This window comes from Microcebus murinus, chromosome 2, assembly GCF_040939455.1.
Source record: "Microcebus murinus isolate Inina chromosome 2, M.murinus_Inina_mat1.0, whole genome shotgun sequence".
NCBI classification, from domain to species: Eukaryota; Metazoa; Chordata; class Mammalia; order Primates; family Cheirogaleidae; genus Microcebus; species Microcebus murinus.
In genome coordinates this window covers 13,302,115-13,322,573 of record NC_134105.1, presented here as the reverse complement: position 1 = coordinate 13,322,573, position 20,459 = coordinate 13,302,115, and the positions used below count along the sequence as shown (strand labels likewise).

Sequence of the window (20,459 nt, the reverse complement as noted above, 5' to 3'; positions counted from 1 at the left end):
TCAGCAAAGGGAACACCAGAACCCGCCCGAGGGAGCCCGGGCGCGGGCGATGAGGAAACGGACGGGATGGGAGGGAGGTGCCAGGAGCCCCCGCGCTGGGCGCACCGAGGGGCCGCGTGAGCACTGCCCCAGCCCAGCTGGGAGGGAGACGCCACTCCTGGGAGAGACCCAGAGCAAGAGGGAAGCAGCAGATTCTAGCATTTTCTGTCCCTCAGCGTGTTCCCTCCAGTTGGAATGTCAGGCCTGCAAGTGACCTTGATTTGGTTTCTGCAGCTCTGACGTCCCTCCCCAGCGTTCAGTAGCTCCCGTGGTCTGGCATGTCCCGTGGACAAGAGCCCTGAGCTGGGCACCGCAGTCGGGGCACCTGGGGGTCTGGAGTGCGAGACCCACAGGTGCAGACTGCTGACGTGTGAGGCGCAGTCCCACGGCCGGTGCTAAGAGGACTTAGCGGCTGGGGAGGTCAGGGGATGGAGAGACGGCAGTGGTGGTCAGGGAAGGCTGCCTGGAGGAGGTGGAAGGAGGCCGGTTTGAGTTCTGATGGGCAGAGGTGGGAAGGCGCCTGGCCGGACTCCGGGGCTCTGGGAGGCTCCGACTCTTCAGCTGCTCTTTTGGGGACATTGGGGTCTCGCCCAACTTCTAGGGAAGGGCCCCCTCTTTCTAGTCCCTTACACACCTGAGGGAAGTTCTCCGTTTTCCAGAGGCTGTCCAGAAGGCAGAAGTCCTCTACAAGACTGAGGTCATGTCCAGGGCCGAGTTCGCCAGCATGTCGGAGTACGCGCCTGCCTTCCAGTACGAGACAGCCGTGAGGCCCGAGGTCTTCTCCATGCCCGACGCTCTGCCCGGCGACGACGTCTCCAGCACTGAGATTCCTTCCAGGTTTGAGGAACTGCCCAGCGTGGGGCCCTCCAAGTCTGAGACGTCCTTTGGGTCCAGTGGGTCATCCACACTGGAAGAAACCTCTGTGTCCGAGGGCTTCCCTGGGCCCGAGGAGCCCTCCAACCTGGAGTTCTCCAGCGTCCCCGAGGCGGCTTCTGAGAGCACATGCTTCTTGGAAGGGTGTGTCAGCCCGGAGGCCGCCGGGCCGCCGCGGGAGGAAGAGAGCTACCCGGAGGAGCCGCCGCAGACGCCCCTGCAGGTGTTTTCAGGCCTGCGCGATCCTTTTGCCGAGGTGGAAGCCAAGCTGGCCAGACTCTCCTCGGCCATGGCCAATGCAGACACACCCCAGGAAGACGTCCCCAAGGCCCCCACGCAGGTACAGATGGCACGCGTGGTGCCATGCACACGCTGCGCAGGCAGAGCTGGCCAGGCTCGGAGGGGCCTGCGCAGCACCCGAGTGGCTCTGGTGGTGGTGGCTGTTCAGGGACCCTGGTGTCGCTCTGATGCTCTGGGAATCAACGGGGAGTTAGGGTCGAGATACAGGGCCATGCCAGGTGGGCACCTGCTCTGCTGGTGGGGAGGGGTCTGCCGAGTTGCCATGGTTACACTGAGCTTCCGGGCCTGCGGGAGGCGTGGTGGCCCCCCATGCTGGCAGGCTCAGAGCGTGAGCTGGGCGGGGCGTCTGCACGGCTCTTGCTCCATCCCGCCCCTGTCCAGCATCTTCGACCCTCTTTTTGCATGTTTTAAAAAGATTTTCCTCTTTTCTCCCCTTTGTTCTCTGCTCTACTTCCCGTGTGTGTGTGTGTGTGTGTGTGTGCACGTGCACATGCAGGCCTTTAAATCAGACAGACCTAGGTTCAAATCCCAGCTCTACCATTTACTTGGTTGTGTGACCTTGGGCAGTGACCTCTCTGGGCCTCTGTTTCCTCCTCTGTGAAATGGGGGTGCCAGTGTGTCGTTCAGATGAGATCACACCCTGGACCCTGGCGGGAGCTCATGGCGTGCCCATCCTTCCCCGTCTCCTCTCCTCCCTGTCCCCGCCTCGCCTCTTCTCCCCCTTGTGCCCCTTCTCTCGGTGCTGACAGGCGGAGGTTGTGGGTGGCGAGCGGCCCTGGGGAGTTGAGGCGGAGGTCAGAGGTCGGGCAGGGAGGTAGAGGATGATCCTGACCCAAACCAGCCCTCTTCCTCCCCCAACCCCCTTCTCCTCCCAGCACCTGTCCCCGCCAGGCCTGCCGGAGCCCGACGGTGCCACCTCTGAAGACGAGGTGGCCGATGACTTCCCGCCGAGGACGGTGAGTCCCTCCCTGGGCTGGGCCCTCCACGGGCCGGGCCGGTTCCATTCAACTTCCCTCGAACTCCAGCCCGTGTCCTCCCCGGGCCACAGTTCCCTGGTCCATGAGACGGACGACAGCCCCGGCCTCCCCCGGCTTGCAGCGGGCGCCCGTGGCCAAGCCGCCTACAGCCAGGAGACTGTCGTCCTCGTGTTATTACTATTTTTTGTGTGTGTTTATTTCCTTCTAATTTTTTAAATTGTATTTTTAATTATTATGGGTGCATAATAGTTGTGTAGCATATCTTTATAGGGAACGTGCGATGTTTTGATACAGGCATGCGATGTGCATTAATCAAATCGGGGTAATTGGGGTATCTGTCACCTCAGGCATTTACCATTTCTTTGTGTTAGGGACATTCCAATTTCATGCTTTTAGTTATTTTAAGGTATACCCTAACTTACTGCTTGCTGTAGTCACTTTGTTGTGCTATCAAATGTTGTTCATTCTCACTACGGTTTTGCACCACGAACCGGCCCCACTCTATTCCCCTGTCCTCTTCCCCTCCCCAGCCTCTCTGTCTCCAGGAGATCAGCTGTTTTCATATGTAGCTCCCACACGAGTGAGAACCTGTGACATTCGTCTTTCTGTGCCTCGCTTATTTACCTTAGCATAATGTTCTCCAGTTCCATCCACGTTGCTGCAAATAGCAGCATTTCATTCTTTTTTGTGGCTAATATTGTGTGTATGCCCCACAATTTCTTTATCCATTCATCTGTTGATGGACACTTAGGTTGATTCCAAATCTTGGCTATTGTGAATAGTGCTGCGATAAGCATGGGAGTGCAGATCTCTTTTCAATATACTGAATTCTCCTCCTTTGGGTATACACCCAGCAGTGGGATTGTGGGGTCACATGGTAGTTCTATTTTTCTTTTCTTTCTTTCTTTTTTTTTTTTTTTTTGAGACAGAGTCTCACTTTGTTGCCCAGGCTAGAGTGAGTGCCATGGCATCAGCCTAGCTCACAGCAACCTCAATCTCCTGGGCTCAAGCGACCCTCCTGCCTCAGCCTCCCAAGTAGCTGGGACTACAGGCATGCGCCACCATGCCTGGCTAATTTTTTCTATATATATTAGTTGGCCAATTAATTTCTTTCTATTTATAGTAGAAACGGGATCTCACTCTTGCTCAGGCTGGTCTCAAACTCCTGACCTCGAGCAATCCTCCTGCCTCGGCCTTCCAGAGTGCTAGGATTACAGGCGTGAGCCACCTCACCCGACTGGTAGTTCTATTTTTTATATATTTTTTGAGACAGAGTTTCGCTTGGTTGCCCAGGCTAGAGTGCTGTGGCGTCAGCCTAGCTCACAGCAACCTCAAACTCCTAGGCTCAAGAGATCCTCTTGCCTCAGTCTCCCGAGTAGCTGGGACTACAGATATGTGCCACCATGCCTGGCTAATTTGATATATATGTTTTTAGTTGTCCAGCTAATTTCTTTCTATTTTTTCAGTAGAGACAGGGTCTCGCTTTTGCTCAGGCTAGTCTCGAACTCCTGAACTCAAACGATCCGCCCGCCTCAGCCTCCCAGAGTGCTAGGATTACAGGCGTGAGCCACCGCACCTGGCCTATTTTTCATTTTTTGAGGAACCTCCAGACTGTTCCTCATAGTGGTTGCACTAATTTCCCCACAGTGTGTGAGGGTTCCCCTTTCTCCACATCCTCGCCAGCATTCCTTATTGCCCATTTCTTTGATAAAGGCCACTTTACCTGGGGTGAGATGATACCTCATTGCAATTTGGATTTGCATTTCTCTGGTGACTAATGATGAGCATTTTTTCATATTCCTGTTGGCCATTCGTACGTCTTCTTTTGAGAAATGTCTATTCAAATCCTTTGCCCAGTTTTAAATCAGATGATTTGATTTCTTTCCTATTGAGTTTTTGGAGCGCCTTATATATCATAGTTATTAACTCTTGTCAGCTGGGTAGTTTGCAAATGTTTTTCTCCCATTCTGGGGGTTGTCTCTTCACCTTGTTGATCATTTCCTTTGCTGTGCAGAAGCTTTTTAGCTTGGTGTGATCCCATTTGTCCAATTTTGCTTTGGTTGCCTGTGCTTTGGGGGTATTGCTCAAGAAGTCCTTGCCCAGACCAGTGTCCTGAAGCATTTCCTTTTAGTAGTTTCATAGTTTCAGGTCTTAGATTTAAGTCTCTACTTCATTTTGATTTGGTTTTTGTATATGGTGAGAGATCAGGGTCGAGCTTCATTCTTCTGCATGTGGATATCCAGTTTTCCTGGCACCATTTGTTGAAGAGACCGTCCTTTCCCCACTCTATGTTCCTGGCACCTTTGTCAGAGATAAGTTCACTGTAGATGGGTGGATTTATTTCTGGGTTCTCTGTTCTGTTCCATTGCTCTGTGTGTCTGTTTTTATGCCAGTACCATGCTGTTTTGGTTTGAAGCTTTGTAGTATAGTTTGAAGTCAGGTAACATGATTCCTCCAGTTTTGTTCTTTTTGCTCAGTTTGGCTTTGACTATTCTGCGTCTTTTGTGTTTCCATATAAATTTTAGGATTATTTTTTCTATTTCTGTGAAGAATGTCATTGGTATTTTGATGGGGATTACACTGAATCTGTAGATTGCTTTGGGTAGTAGTATGAACATTTTAACCATATTGATTCTTCCAATCCGTGACATGGAATATCTTTCCATTTTTTTTGTGTCATCTTCAATTTCTTTCTTCAACGTTTTACAGTTTTCATTGTACAGATCTTTTACTTCTTTGGGTAAGTTTATTCCTAAGCATTTTATTTTATTTGTAGCTATTGTAAATGGGATTACATTCTTGGTTTCTTTTTTAAATTGTTTATTGTTGGCAGATAGAAAGGCTACTGGTTTTAGTATGTTGCATTTTGTATCCTGCAACTTTACTGGATTTGTTTATCAGTTCTAACAGTTTCCTTGGTGGGGTCTTTAGGTTTCTCTAGATATAAGATCATATTGTCTGCAAACAAGGATAATTTGTCTTCTTCCTTTCCAGTTGGGATGCCTTTATCCTTCTTGTTATTATTGATGTGAATAAGAGGCCTTTGTTCCAGATGGTGATTTCAAACCTTCCACAGCCTTGGAGCCCTTTGTCTAAAGGAGTAGAGGCCCAGTGTGTGCAGAGGACGAGGGCTGCAGGACAGGGCTGGTGACCCCTGAGGCAGGGAACCGAGTTCCAACGCCCCTGCTCTTGGACCCCACCCTTCTCTTCTGCTTAAGACAGTGCAGCAGGCCCCAGGGTGGTGAGAGAGGCTTTATGTCTCCCACATTTATGGAGGAAGAGGACGGTCTGGACTTGCGCACTGGCTGGGAGCTGGCCACACTGCAGGTTCTCGGTCGGTGGTAGATAGGGTGGCCAGGGAAGCCCAGCCTAGGAAGTGACATTGGGGGGGACCCAGGTGAGAAGAGGGGCTGGGGAAGCAGCAGGTGGAGCACACAGCAAGTGCCAATGTCCTGTGGCTGGAAGGACAGGAACAGGAAAGGAGGCAGGGGGCAGGCGGGGGCAGGCACGGAGGGCACGGCAGTGGAGGGGGAACTGGATTTTCCTGCGAATGCGATGGGGAGCCACAGAGGGTTCTAATCAGAAAAGGAGTGTGATCGCTCTGTGTTCAAAGAGGATTGTCCTGGCTGCCGTGTGGAGACGGATCATGGGGGGCAGGAGAGGACGTGGGAAGACCATTTTGGGGGTGTTGGTGGATACAGGGGCAGCGTCCGGGCTGTGTGGGTGGGATGCCCCCTTTTGGGACAGATGCCCACCGCCATCCCGGTTTCTCTTTGTGCTCAGGACGTTGACCTGCCCACGGAAGTGGCCTCAGAGGAGGTGTCGGCAGCAGAGCCTGGCGCGTGGGTTGAGGCTGAGGCCCAGGAGGCTTTGGCGGATCAGCCTCAGCCCCTCCTGGTCGAGGCAGGCACGAGGAGGGAGAGCGTGGGCGTGGAGGTGGCCGTGCTGACCGATGACCTGCTGCCTGTCGTGGACCAGCAGCAGGTGCTGGCCCGGTAAGCACTGGAGCATGGGGCCGGGGACCCCGGGGCAGGGTGCAGGGTGCTGCGTCCCAGGATTGAGCGGTGCCCGTGGCTTCTTCCCGGCTCTCCCTCCTAACACGGCAAGCTGGCCCTGGTGCTCTCCCCAGGACAGTGGGGGCTGGCATGGCGCTGGGGCCGGCGGGCACGGCCTGCTCGGGGAGGTACACAGATGCCACCAGATCCTAGGCAGGCGCTTGCTGGGGGCAGCCGCTCCAGGGAGAGAGTGAAGGGCCTGCCGCCCATCTGGCCTTAGGTTTTAGGGATCCCAGGGTGGGGTGACGCAGGCTGTCCTCAGGTCCAGCCACACCCTCAGGCCCCTGGCCTCCAGATCCCTCCCCGGATCTGGACAGGACAGGACAGGACAGGACACCCCTGGACACCCTCTGGGACCGCCTGGGGAGCTGGGCTTTCCTCCCTGCTGTGTGGCTTCGTACATGTCACTTAGCTTTTCTGAGCCTCAGTTCACTTTCATAAATGATGATAATGTCAGCTCCACCTCCATGAGAGTCAGCCAGGGGTTCAGCCTCCTCCCGGCAGTGGGAGACCCAGGCCCAGAGGCCACAGTTCAAACATTAACTGAGCAACTACTAAGTGCTGGGCACTGGGATGCGAGGATGAATGAGATTCAGCCTTGGCCTTCAAGGGGCCCCGAGTCTGGGGTGGGGACAGACACACAGGCCCAGGGAGGGCCATGTCCTGTAGCAGCTGGAAGCACATGGGCTGAGCAGTCGGCTGCCTGGGTTCCCTTCATGCTTCCTCCACTAGCTCTGCCACCTCAGGCAGACTTTAAACCTCTCTGAGCTTTAGCTCCGGCACTACAAAATGAGTGATTTTGAGAAGCTGGTGGGGGAGGGTCAGATGCAGTGCCCGGAGGGGTGGCAGCCAGTGCCGGGCGCACAGAAAGCACTCAGCGTGTGTTGTGGCTGCCTCCACAACCTGCTGTGGAGAGGAGGTCGGGAAGGCCTCACAGGAGGGGGGACAGCTGAGCAGGGTTTGCAGGACACACGCCTGGTCGCATTCTAGACAAAGGGCGCAGCCTCCCAGAGGCGCAGGTGGGACTCGGCCTGGGTGTTTGCGGACAACGAGCAACGAGTTAGAGTTGGGGTGACTGGGGTGCTGGGGTGCAGGGGGAGAGGAGATGGAGGCACCCTCTGTGCCCTCCTGGGTGCCTGGGCTTCCTCCCCATGGGACCCGCAGAAGGACTTCCGGCAGAGCAGTGACTTGGACGCGACTCCCTTCCTCTCTGGCTGGCGTGGGCTGGGTCAGAGCCGGTGCTCAGCTTGCGAAGTCCCACTGCTGCCTCTGAGCGTGGTCTCCCCGGTCCTCTGCTGAGTCCTTGTGCTGCCCTTTGGCACCAGCTCCTCACCTCCCTTTGGAAAGAGGCAGGGTCTGAAACACTTTTGTGGGGCTTTGTTAGTGGGAGTTCCACATAGGCTTTCTCCGTAGTTATTTAAAAGTTGTACTTTTAAACAGCAAAACTCTAAACATTTTTGAGCATTTGGGATATAAATATTTTTTAAAGTGTATCGTGCGTGCCACTGTCTGATAAGCAATGTGCGCTGCATGCACTGAGCAGTTTTCACACCCAGGGTTATTCTAATCCTGCCGTTGCCTCAGAGCGTAGCAGGGCCTGCCCAGCTGCAGGGCCACCAGCGCGGGGAGGTGGGTGGTCGGGGTGGGTTGGCTCCAAGCCCACGGATTTCTGCAGGGTCTGATCGGAGTCCTGGGGGGGTCCCCTCTCTGAGCCTCGCTTCCCTCCCCGCAGAGTGGGCTTGTCAGGAGGACCGGGTGGGATCACACGGATGGCAAGTGCTCAGTGATGGGCAGGTATTGTTCTCTTTGCTTCCTCGTGTGCATTGGCAGTCTGCAGCTGTTGGAGCAGCAGGTGGTGGGTGGGGAGCAGGCCAAGAACAAGGACCTGAAGGAGAAGCACCGGCGGCGGAAGCGCTATGCGGACGAGCGCAAGAAGCAGCTGCTGGCGGCCCTGCAGAACTCGGACGAGGACAGCGGGGACTGGGTGCTGCTCAACGTCTACGACTCCATCCAGGAGGAGGTGCGGGCCAAGAGCAAGCTGCTGGAGAAGATGCAGAGGAAGGTGAGGCCTCCGGGGGCTCCCCGTGCCGGCTGCCCAGGGGTGGGCGAGGCTCCGTGCAGGCATCACCACGCCCTGTAGTGGTGATGGCAGGCAGCCCTCTAGTCTTTGCCAAGCGTGTGCTCTGATGCAGGGGGTGGGGGGGGTACAGTGGTCACAGTGACAGACGTGTCCCTGCTGTCGTGGAGCTGCCATCCCAGGGGCAGTGTGGGTACGTAATGAACAGCACAGGGGAGACGTCGACAAGAGAGTGTGGGGCAGTGGGTAGTCCTGTGAAGGGAATCCCAGGGCAGGCGACGTGACTTTTAGGTTTTTATTGTTATGGATGGTTAAGTGCACACATCACAAATGCACAACTTGATTCACTTCCATGACGTGAGTGTACCCAGAAACCAGCACCGGAAGTACCTGGGTCTACCCTAGGTGGGGGACAGCGACCTTCTCATGGAGGTGAAGACTTCTGGGGGCCCTGAGAGGTAGAAGCTGGCCCCGGGGTGACTGGGGCAGAGCCATCGGGCAGAGCCAGCCGGTGCTGGGCAGAGACGGCTGGCGTGTGGCTGGAAGGTGGTACTGAGGCCGGGCTGGAGCAGGCGCTCTGTCCCTGGCAGGGTCACTCGGCCTCCTGCGTAGCCTCCTCCCCTTGGCCGTCGGGGTCTCCCCCACCCCAGCACTGGCAACCAAAGGGTCTCGCCAAAGCGTAAAGCTGCTACTTTCTTCTTCTTTTAACCTCTGTATTTTTTTTTTCTTGGCTAATTTCGTGCCTTTTCTTAGTGCTCCTCGTCATGTTTTCAGTAAAGTTGCATTTGTCCTCTGTGATTCAGCCTGCATTTCTAGGGTTGCTTATTTCCTTCTTTTTGTTAATGTCCCATTTCACATCTTGATTTTTTAGTCCATGTCTGCTTTAAGTTTTTCTTTCTTTCTTTCTTTTTTTTTTTGAGACAGAAAAAAATGTGTCGCTTTGTTGCCCAGGCTTCAGTGAGTGTCACGGCATCAGCCTAACTCACAGCAACCTCAAACTCCTGGGCTCAGCTATCCTCCTGCCTCAGCCTCCCGAGTAGCTGGGACTACAGGCATGCGCCACCATGCCCGGCTAATTTTTCCTCTATATATTAGTCGGCCAATTAATTTCTTTCTCTTTATAGTAGAGACGGGGTCTCGCTCTTGCTCAGGCTGGTTTTGAACTCCTGACCTCAAGGAATCTGCCCTCCTCGGCCTCCCAGAGAGCTAGGATTACAGGTGTGAGCCACCGTGGCCGGCCTGCTTTAAGTTTTTCAGTTTCAGATTGGAAGTGTTCGTACCTGTGCTTGCCTGTTTAAGGACATTTTATTCAAGTTGGGATGTCGTGCTACATGTTTAATTGGCTCGTTTGGTTCTGTGTGCTCGTGCTCTGGGCGAGAATTTTCTACACTGAAACGTTTTGATTTTCATTTTCTGTTTCTTGCAGTAGCTTTGATTAGGTACGTCTCCTGTCCTCTGGTTGTGTCGTACATCCTGTTTTTCTGGGCTCACAGAAACAGCTGAAGGCAGAGGCTGAGGCGGCTCCCCAGGTTTCTTGCTCAGTGCACACTGTCCCGTTTGTACAGTGTCGCCTAAACAGAGCTCGGATTCGCTTCCTATCGCTGCTGCCTCAGATTATCACACATTTAGCTGCTTAAAACCACACGACTTTATTATCTCACAGTTCTGTAGGTCAAAGTCTGGATGCAGGTAGGCTGGTTCCTCTGCTTATAATTCCACAAGGCTGAAATCCAGGTGTGAGCAGGCCTGCATTTCCTTCTGGAGGTTTCTTTTGGTGTAAGGAGGATCCTTGTCCAGACTCCTGTTGGCCGAACTTAGTCCTATGAGCTTAGCTGTAGCTCCGAAGTCCCCATTTCTTGCCGGCTGTCGGCCGTGGCTGCTGCCTGCTCTCCTGGGTTCAGGGGCCCCTTTAGAGACAGCCAGGGTGGGGACAGTCCCTCTCCCGGTTGGGCTAACTCTACTCCTCCCTCATCTTCCAGAAGCATCTTTTCTATCACATTTCCCCCGCCTGCCTCTTGTCTTCCTCTTCTGCTTCCAAAGGCCCAAGTGCTTAGGTGATTAGATTGGGCCTGCCAATATAAGCCAGGATACTCTCTCTCTCTTTTTTAAGGTTAATTGATTAACAACCTTAATTCTTTTTTGCCAAGATAACACATCCATGGGCATAAAACCAGGGGGCAAAAATCTTGGGGTGTGAAAGTTTGTTTTTTTTGGTGGTTGGGGTCAGGGTGTCTTTTGTGATTTTTCTCTTGTTTCTGCAGGACTTTGTTTCCACCTCCAGGTTGCCTCTGGCTTCTAAATTTGCTGTAAGCGTCCTCCAGAAGAGGTGCAATGCGGAGACTGGCTCCTGCCATCCTGCACACCTCTGATCTCTTTTGCACTTTCCCTGTGTCGGGCTTCAGATCTGGTCTCAGGATTTTCTCACCCGGGAAAGCACTTGCTCTTCTGGGGTGTAGCTCAGCAGCTGTCTGGGGGACTTGGGGATTTATCCCTCTACTTACCTGTCATTAGAAGCTTCTAGTGTTCTCTGTGTTCTAGCCTGGCTAGGAGTGGCTTTATTTTCTCTCCTTGTTGTTTTTGTGTTTTTTGGAGGATCTTGCTGAGAGATCCAGATTTCGATGGCTGTCGTCAGCCACAGGCACCTGGAACTCTCTGTGCATTTTGATTTCAGTATAAGGAACTATGTATGTATGTGTGTATGTGCACACATGTCCTCTCTCCTTCTAAGAAAAAAATAGCTATAATACACACTTTCTTTTACCATTTTTCACATAGCAATAAACAGTATTCTGAAGATCACCCCATAGCAGTGTGCAGAGATAGTCCTCATTCTTTTTTATGGCAACATAGTATTCCATTGTGAGGATGGATCATTGTTTATTCAGTCCGTCTTCTCTCTATTTTTTTTTAATTCTTCTTTGGAGACAGATTCTCACTCTGTTGCCCAGGCTGGAGTGCCATGGCGTCAGCCTATCTCACAGCAACCTCAAACTCCTGGGCTCAAGCGATCCTCCTGCCTCAGCCTCCCAAGTAGCTGGGACTACAGGCATGCGCCACCATGCCCAGCTAATTTTTTCTATATTTTTAGTTGACCAATTAATTTCTTTCTATTTATAGTAGAGACGAGGTCTCGCTCTTGCTCAGGCTGGTTTTGAATTCTTGACCTTGAGTGATCAGCCTGCCTCAGCCTTCCAGAGTGCTAGGATTATAGGTGTGAGTAATCAGCCCAACAGACCATCAGTCCATCCTCTCTTGATGGACATTTGGACTGTTTCCAATCTGTTGCTGTGATAAAGGGTGCTACAGTGAACAGCCTGTGCATATTACTTTTGTATTTTGGGTAGCTTTCTTCAGAATTCATTCCTCCAATTGGGAATGCTGAGACAAAGGTAAACGCAGAGCCAGGCATGGTGGCAAGCACCTGTAATCCCAGTGATCTGGGAGGCTGAGGCAGGAGGATCACTTGAGTCCAGGAATTGAAGACCAGCCTGGGCAACATGGCTAGACCCTATCTCAATTTTTAAAAAAATTTTTTTTCTTTTAAATTTTAAAATTCAGCCAGGTGGTGGCCCATATTTATAGTTTCAGCTTCTCAGGAAGCTGAGGCAGGAGGATCACTTTTGCTCAGGTGTTCAGGGCTGCAGTGAGCTATAATCGTGCCACTGTACTCCACCCTGGGCAACAGAGCAAGACCTCGTCTCTCTACAAAAAAGAATAAATGCAAATATAATTTTGCTAGATATTGCCAACTGTCCCTCCATAGGTGCTGTATTGTTTTGCATCTCCATTAGCATGTATAAATGTGTTTTCTCACATCCTTGTCACAATATATTGAAAAAAATACTTGGGTTTTTGCCATTTTGTTACATGAGAAACAATAGACAATATCTCAGTCTAGTTTTAATTTGCATTTTTTCAAATTAAATGCAATAATTTGCATTTTTATTATTATGAGAAATGTTGAGCATATTTTATATTTTTAGGGAAATTTACAGGGTTTTTTCCCCTCTGAACTATGTTCACATTTTGCCCCATTTCTATTAGAGTTGATGGCCTTTTTCTTTTCTACTTGTAGAAGCTTTTTATTTTTTTAATTTTTTTTTAAGACAGAGTCTCACTTTGTTGCCCAGGCTAGAGTGAGTACCATGGTATCAGCCTAGCTCACAACAACCTCAAACTCCTGGGCTCAAGCAATCCTTCTGCCTCAGCCTCCCAAGTAGCTGGGACTACAGGCATGCGCCACCATGCCTGACTAGTTTTTTCTATATATATGTTAGTTGGCCAATTAATTTCTTTGTATTTATAGTGGAGACGGGGTCTTGCTCTGGCTCAAGCTGGTTTCGAACTCCGAACTCCTGACCTCGAGCAATCCACCTGCCTCGGCCTCCCAGAGTGCTAGGATTACAGGCATGAGCCACCGTGCCCGGCCTGTAGAAGCTTTTTATGTTAGGAAGATTAACTCTGGTCTGTGATGTAAGTTGTAAATACTTTTTTTCCAGTTTTTCATTTGTCTTTAAACTCTATGGTATTTTTGCCATATAAAAATTTAAGATTTGGGAAAGTTCACTCATATTTTCTTCTAGAACTTGCCTGGGCTCATTTTTCACATTTCAATCTCTGATCCACTTGCAGTTTATCCTGGTGCATGTGCGAGGACATGATTATCATTATATTATCTCTTCTATGTGGCTATCCATGTATTGCAATACCTTTTTTTTAAGTCCATTTATTTTCCACAGTCTTTATTGTATACTTAATTTCTATGTCCATTTAGATCTATTTCTGGATTTTTTTATTCATTTCTCTTGCCCTGTCTATTCATGTATGAGTGCCAGCCACATCATTTTAAATAGAGGCTTTATAATGTTCTATAATCTCAGTGATTTTCTTTTTGAGGTTTTTCCTAGATAGTCTTTCTTATTTGTTTTTTTGTTTTCCAAATGAATTTAGAAAGAAAGAAAGAAAGAAAGAAAGAAAGAAAGAAAGAAAGAAAGAAAGAAAGAGAGAGAGAGAGAGAGAGAGAGAGAGAGAGAAAGAGAGAGAGAAAGAGAGAGAGAGAGAAAGGAAAGAAATTAACTGATGGAATTTTGGGGGGAGTTACCATATATTTATTAATTAGCTTGGGAATATTGATACCTTTAGGAGGTGGATTTTTCTGCCCAAGAACATGGTATATTTTTCTATTAGTTCAAATCAATTTTTGTGTCATTCAGGAGTGTCTTATAAATTTCCTCATATAGGTTGTGGACATATCTTATTAATTTTACATCTAGACATTTTTTATTTGTTTTCCTATTTGGGGTATCCTCTTCCATTATATCTTATAACTAGATTTTGTTTGTAAAGTGAAGGCTTTTGGTTTAAAAGGGTATTTTGAAAATCATTGAAAAATAGAATACTTTTCAACTTATTCTATGGGTCCAGTATTAATTATCTTATCAAAACCAGGCTAAGATATAACAGGAAACTACAGACCAATATTTCCTATGACTATAGATGCGAAATGCTCCACAAAATACTAACAAATGAAATCCAACAACATATAATAAAAAGGGCTATACACCATGCTGAAGCAGGATTTATCCCAGAAATGCAAGGCCGGTTTAGCATCCAAAAATCAGTTAATATAACACATACCAGTAGAGCAAAGGACAAACGTCACATGGTAGATGCAGAAAAAGCATTTGGTAGATGACACTTGTCATGATAAAAACATTCAATCAGCCAGGCCCAGTGGCTCATACCTGTAATCCCAGCACTTTGGGAGACTGAGGCAGGAGGATCACTTGAGGCCACGAGTTCAAGACCAGCTTGGGCAACATGGAGAGACCCCATATCTACAAAAAATAAAAAAATTTATCAGGGCGTGTTGGTGCATACCTGTGGCCCCAGCAAGTCAGGAGGCTAAGGTGGGAGGATCACTTGAGTCCAGGAGTTTGAGGATGCGGTGATCTATGATCACGCCACTGCATTCCAGCCTGAGCACCAGAGCAAGACCTTGTCCCTAAAAAAGAAAACAAAGAAAAAACTCAACAAACTAGGAATCAGAGGGAACTTCTTCTACCTGATAAAGGGAATCTATGAAAAACTCACAGCTTTCAACATACTCAATGGTGAAAGACTGAATGTTTTCCCCATCTACAGACATACAGATCAATGAAATAGAACTGAACATTCAAAAATAAACCCTCACATTTATAGTCAATTGATTTTTGACAAGGATGCCAAGACAATTCAATGGAGAAAGGACAGTTTTGTCAAATGGGACTGAGACAACTGGATAGCCACATGCCAAAGAATGATGTTGGACCCCTACCTCATACCATATATAAAAATTAACTCATAATGGACCAAAACCTAAATATAAGAGCTAAAACTATAAAACTCTTAGAAGAAAACATAGGCATAAATCTTTGTTATCTTGGATTAGGCAATGATTTCTTAGGTATGACACCAAAAGCACAAGTAACAAAAGAAAAAAATAGATAAATTGGATTTCATCAAAATTAAAACTTTTGTGCTTCAAAGGATACTATCAGGGCCAGGCGAGGTGGCTCATGCCTATAATCCTAGCACTCTGGGAGACAGAGGCGGGTGGATTGCTCGAGGTCAAGAGTTCGAAACCAGCCTGAGCAAGAGTGAGACCCTGTCTCTACTATAAATAGAAATTAATTGGCCAACTAATATATATAGAAAAAAAAATTAGCCGGGCATGGTGGCACATGCCTATAGTCCCAGCTAACTTGGGAGGCTGAGGCAGTAGGATTGCTTGAGCCCAGGAGTTTGAGATTGCTGTGAGCTAGGCTGACGCCACGGCACTCACTCTAGCCTGGACAACAAAGTGAGACTCTGTTTCAAAAAAAAAAAACCAAAAAACAAAAACGGATACTATCAAGAAAGAGAGGCCAGATGCAGTGGCTCACATCTGTAATCTTAGCACTCTGGGAGGCTGAGGTGGAAGGATCACTCGAGGTCAGGAGTTCGAGACCAGCCTGAGCAAGAGTGAGACCCCATCTCTACTAAAAATAGAAAGAAATTAGCCGGACAACTAAAGATATATAGAAAAAATTAGCCAGGCATGGTGGTGCATGCCTATAGTCCCAGCTACTTGGGAGGCTGAGGCAGGAGTATCGCTTGAGCCCAGAAGTTTGAGGTTGCTGTGAGCAAGGCTGACTCCATGGCACTCTAGCCAGGGCAACAGAGTGAGACTTTGTCTCAAAAAAATAAAAATAAAAATAAAGAAAAAGAAAGAGAAAAGACAGCTCATAGAATGAGAGAAAATATTTGCAAATCATATATCTGGTAAGATTCTTGTATTAGAATATATAAAGAACCCTTACAACTCAATAATAAAAAGACAGCCTAGTGTTAAAATGGGCAAAAGATCTGAATAGACATTTCTCCAAAGAAAATATACAAATGGGCAATAAGCACATGAAAGGTGTTCAACGTCATTAGCCGTCAGGGAAATGCAAATCAAAACCACAATGATATTAATACCACTTCACACCAATTAGGATGACTATAATAAAAAAAGACATGGGCATGGTGGCTCACAGCCTGTAATCCCAACACTCTGGGATGCTGAGGCTGGAGGATTGCTTGAGCCCGGGAGTTTGAGACGAGCCTGAGCAAACATAAGGAGACCCGTCTCTACCAAAATAAAATAAAATAAAATAACAAATATTGGTGAGTGAGGATGTGGAGCAATTGGAGCCCTCATACATTGCTTATGAGTATGTAAAATGGTGCTGCTGCTTTGGAAAACATCTGACAGTTCCTCAATTGGTTAAACAGTGTTACCATGTGACCCAGCAATTACACTCAAGAGAAATGAAAACATTTCCACACAAAACTTGTACACTAGTAGTCTTCATAGCACTAGCATTGTTCATAATAGCCCTGTCTTGGTCCATTTTCTGCTGCTATAACAGAAGACCTGACACCAGGTAATTTATTTTACAAAGAGGTTTATTTGGCTCATGGTTCTGGAGGCCGAGAAGTCCAAGAGCATGACACCAGCATCTGGTGAGGGCAGCGCTATCTCAGGGGGGAAGGGCAAGAGTGCGTGTAAGACACAGAATGGGGTTGAACTTATCCTTTTGTCAGGAGCCCATTCCTCTGACAATCAACTCCACAATATGACATGAATCCATTCATGAAGGTGAAGCCTCTTAAAGGCCCACCTTCCAATACCGTTACATTGACAATTAAATTTCAACATGCATTTTGTAGGGGATATTCAAACCATAACAAACCCCAAAGTGGAAACAGTCATGAATGGGAAAGTAAAATGTGGTGCATACATACAATGGAATATATTCGGCAGTAAAAAGGAACGAAGCATTGATATGTGCCACAACGTGGATGAACCTTGGAAACATTATGCTAAGTGAAAGAACCAGGCACAAAAGGCCACATATTGTGTAATTACACTTATACAAAGTGTCCAGAATGGGCAAATCTATAGAGATGGAAAGTAGATTAGTGGCTGCCTGAGACTGGGGGTTGGGGAGTAAATACTAATGGGTATGGAGTTTTTTTGGGGGGTGATGAAAATGTTCTAAACTTGACTGTGGTGATGGTTGCACAACTTTGTGAAAATATTAAGAGCCACTGAATTATACCCTTTCAATAGGTGAATTATATGATGTGAGTTATATCTCAATAAAGCTGTTAAAAATTATTATGCATGATTCCAGATGTACAAAAATATATTAATATAGTGATTACTACCATGAACGCCATATGTCCACCACTCAGCTTAAGAAATGGAGCTGAAACCCTGTGCACCAGCCCCTTGGTGATGGCTTCCCTACCCGTCAGGTGTTCCTGACACCCCCCCCACCACCACTTGAACACCCCTACCAGATGTTCCCCACTGGGTTATTATCATTCCCATGAATTTAAAGCATCCTTCTTTACTAATCAAATGGAACCTGCTCTTTGAGGAAGTGGACTGTGCACTAGGGGCCCAGGGAAGCGTGGGCATAGCGGGAGTTGGCAGTCACCTGTGCTCGGGAGAGAACGGAGGGTCAGTCTGGCAGACCTGGGCAGGAGACTGAAAGAATCTGGAATCTGTGGTCAAATCAAGGTGGGTCCGACTGTTAAGTCCAGTGTCTGTTACACTGTCACAGAGCAACATGGCAGTGCGAGAATGAGGACGGTCAAGTCTGAGAGTTTATGCCTGTTGCTTCCCTTAGAAATGCCACTTGTGCAGTTGTCTGAGGTCTTTTAAGGACAGTGGGGCCTAAGTTGTCGTGTGTGGTTACTTCTGAAAGACCCCCGAATACCATGTGTGCGTAGGGGATAGTGACTGAGGGCTGGCTGTTGGGTTGATGATCAACTTTCCCTCTACATTTTGCAGGGCTGGGGACACATTAGGTCCTCCTTTAAACGCTGGGTGGGGAGGTGGGAGGTGGGCGAGTGGATAGGTGGGGGGATCGGTGGGTATCGGAGAAGGGGGGATGGCTGGAGGGATGGTGGAGATAAGGACGGGTGCGTGAGCAGACCAGGAACAGGTGCTCAGTCCTGCTGGCAGGACAGTGACGGGGGTGGCCAGGTGGATGGGGAGGTATCTTTCCCTGCCCACCGCCTGTCACCCTTTGCTTTCAGCTTCGGGCAGCAGAGGTGGAGATCAAGGATCTGCAGTCGGAGTTTGAGCTGGAGAAGATTGATTATTTGGCCACCATCCGCCGGCAGGAACGTGACTCCATGCTCTTCCAGCAGCTCCTGGAGCAGGTGCAGCCCCTGATCCGCAGGGACTGTAACTACAGCAACCTCGAGAGGATTCGGCGCGAGTCCTGCTGGGATGAGGATAATGGCTTCTGGAAGATCCCGGAGCCCATCATCATCAAAACAAGCCTCCCAGTAGGTCAGGAGCCTAGCTGGCCCTCGCCCTCCTGCCCTGCCTTGCGGTTCCTCGTCCTGCAGACTGTCGGGAGCGTGGGCCTCCCCTGCAGGCTGCGGGCGCAGCACACAGGTGGCCCAGGTCACATCAGGGCTCTGAGAAGGTGCTGTATTCTGGAGGTAGACAGACGTGGGCTGGTATCCTGGCTGCACCATTCCCTGTGTGACCTCTTTGGGACTCAGTGTCCTCATCTATGAAATGGGGATGAATAACAGCACCTTAAAGTTGCTATGAGGCTTAAAGTGCATCAGTACACGTAAAACCCTTCTAGCAGTGCCTAGCACACAGTCAGTGCTCGGTACATGTGGCCACTGTCATGAGCACTGGCAGTACTTCACCCTGACAACAGCCCTCTGAGGGATGAAGACTATTTTACAGATGAGGAAACTAAATGTCAGAGGGGATAAGTGACGTAAAGTCAGTCACAGCAGTGAGTGGCAGGACCTTGGGTAGAAACTAGCTGTTCAGAGTTTCAGGCCTGGTTCAAGTTCTGCTTTTGCCACTGACCTCCTGTGTGACCTTTTGAAGATCACTGCCCATCTCTGGGCTTCTTTGCAAAGAAGGGGTTGGATAAGATGACCTCAAAGGCCCCCCATCTCTGATAAATCTCAGAGTAAAGTCACACTTGCTCGGATCTCTCTCCAGCCACAGACCTGGCTCTGTCCATTTGGGGAGCCCACAGTGCCCCCAGCAGTCCTCCCCCTTGGTCCTGTGCCTCTGCCGTTTATGGATGGCATTGATGTCATCCTGGCTGAGACCCCAGCCAGCACCATCTCCCACGTGCCGTGGGCAGCAGCAGCCTTTCCGCCTGCCCACACCCACCTGCTGTCTTGCCTGGAGCCAGGGCAGTGGCTTCTGTGGTGTCTGAGCCTCCTCTTGTCTGTTTCCCACAGTCATGCCTTGGCTTGGGCTGGGAAGTGTCCTTCCCTGTTTCTAAGCCTGAGCCGGGCCTGACCCCTTCTCCACGGAGAGTGCCGCAGCCCACTTGCACCCTCCGGGCCTGGCACCAGGCAGCAGTGACCCCAGCTTTTGTTTTCTCATAGCAGTTTCAACTGGGCCACAGAACAAACCAGCCCGCAAAACCTCTGCAGTAGACAATGGCGAGCCAAACATGGTAAGGCCCCCGGGAGAGGGAGCGAGGGGAGGCCTGGGGAGCTGACAGGGCTTTGTCCCCAGAGTGGTGGGTCAGTGTGACTGCAGGAGCTGGTCTTCTATGTTCCTCATGCCTAAGGATCAAAAAACCAGGGAACTGAGCCTGGACCCTTTTCTGTGTTACTCCATTGGCACCCTCAACCCACTTGGGCCCTCATTCAAAGGCACTTACAGGTCGGGCATGGTGGCTCACACCTATAATCCTGCCACTCCGGGAGGCCGAGGTGGTAGGATCACTTGAAGCCAGGGGCCCCGATGAGGACTGCACAAACACAGGGACTTGACCCATGAGGGTTTGGAATTTCAGCAGGAAGAAGACCGCTACAAGCTGATGCTAAGTCGTAGCGACAGTGAAAATATTGCCAGTAACTATTTCCGGTCCAAGCGGGCCAGCCAGATTCTCAGCACGGACCTCATGAAGAGCTTCAGTGAGTGCCCTGCCCGCCGGCTCCCCTCCAGCCCCTCCACCAAGTGGGAGAAGTGCGTTGGGTGGTTCTGGAGTCAGAGGGACCCGGGTTCAAGAACTCCTTTCCCTCTCTGAGCCTGTTTCCTCAGCTATAAAATGAGGGGGACAACAGCTACTAATCAGGATTAGATGCCATGAGGTGGGGAGATGGCCCAGGGCCTTGCATACAGTAGGTGCTCAATACGGTATCCTCTTTCCTCTACTCCTCTGTTTCCCTGTGGGGAGGCCCTGTCTCCTCTGATACCCAGTAGGCCCTCAGCACAGGGCTCAGGGCCGTGGCGTGGGCTTGCAGGGGCTGGGTATATGCCAGCTTCCTCAGATGACAGCTCTGGTGGTTGACTCTATCTGTGAAGGACCACTGAGCCAAGGGGGGCAAAAAGGGCCACAAAAGCAAAACATGGTTTCAAGAATGGCAAATCACCTCATTCTTCTGCTTTTACAACTAAAAGCAAAGCCCACAGAGCTTCCAATAAAATATTAATAAAAAGCAAATCTCAGTTCTGCAGTAAGGTTTTTTAAGAGACAGAGTGGGTACAGTTGAGGAATAAGGGGAAGAAATAGGACAGGAAAGAAACTAGCACCCACTGAGTGCCAGGCATTGTGCCCATGC

The 20,459-nt window shown here is 49.7% G+C and overlaps 1 protein-coding gene across 4 annotated transcripts in view; it reads left to right on the top strand.

Moving 5' to 3' along the window:
* KIF17 (kinesin family member 17) overlaps positions 1 to 20,459 on the top strand; it is a 45,933-nt gene that overhangs the window by 24,106 nt on the left and 1,368 nt on the right. Inside the window, exons 8-14 of one of the 4 annotated variants that reach the window (XM_075994671.1) lie at positions 699 to 1,252; positions 2,088 to 2,168; positions 5,973 to 6,184; positions 8,075 to 8,306; positions 17,937 to 18,195; positions 19,278 to 19,345; positions 19,694 to 19,811. In XM_075994671.1, coding sequence (XP_075850786.1) covers positions 699 to 1,252; positions 2,088 to 2,168; positions 5,973 to 6,184; positions 8,075 to 8,306; positions 17,937 to 18,195; positions 19,278 to 19,345; positions 19,694 to 19,811 — 1,524 coding nt within the window. Of the gene's footprint in view, positions 1 to 698; positions 1,253 to 2,087; positions 2,169 to 5,972; positions 6,185 to 8,074; positions 8,307 to 17,936; positions 18,196 to 19,274; positions 19,346 to 19,690; positions 19,812 to 20,459 lie in introns of all 4 variants that reach the window. The other 3 variants (XM_075994669.1, XM_075994665.1, XM_075994662.1) reach the window with 3 other exon arrangements.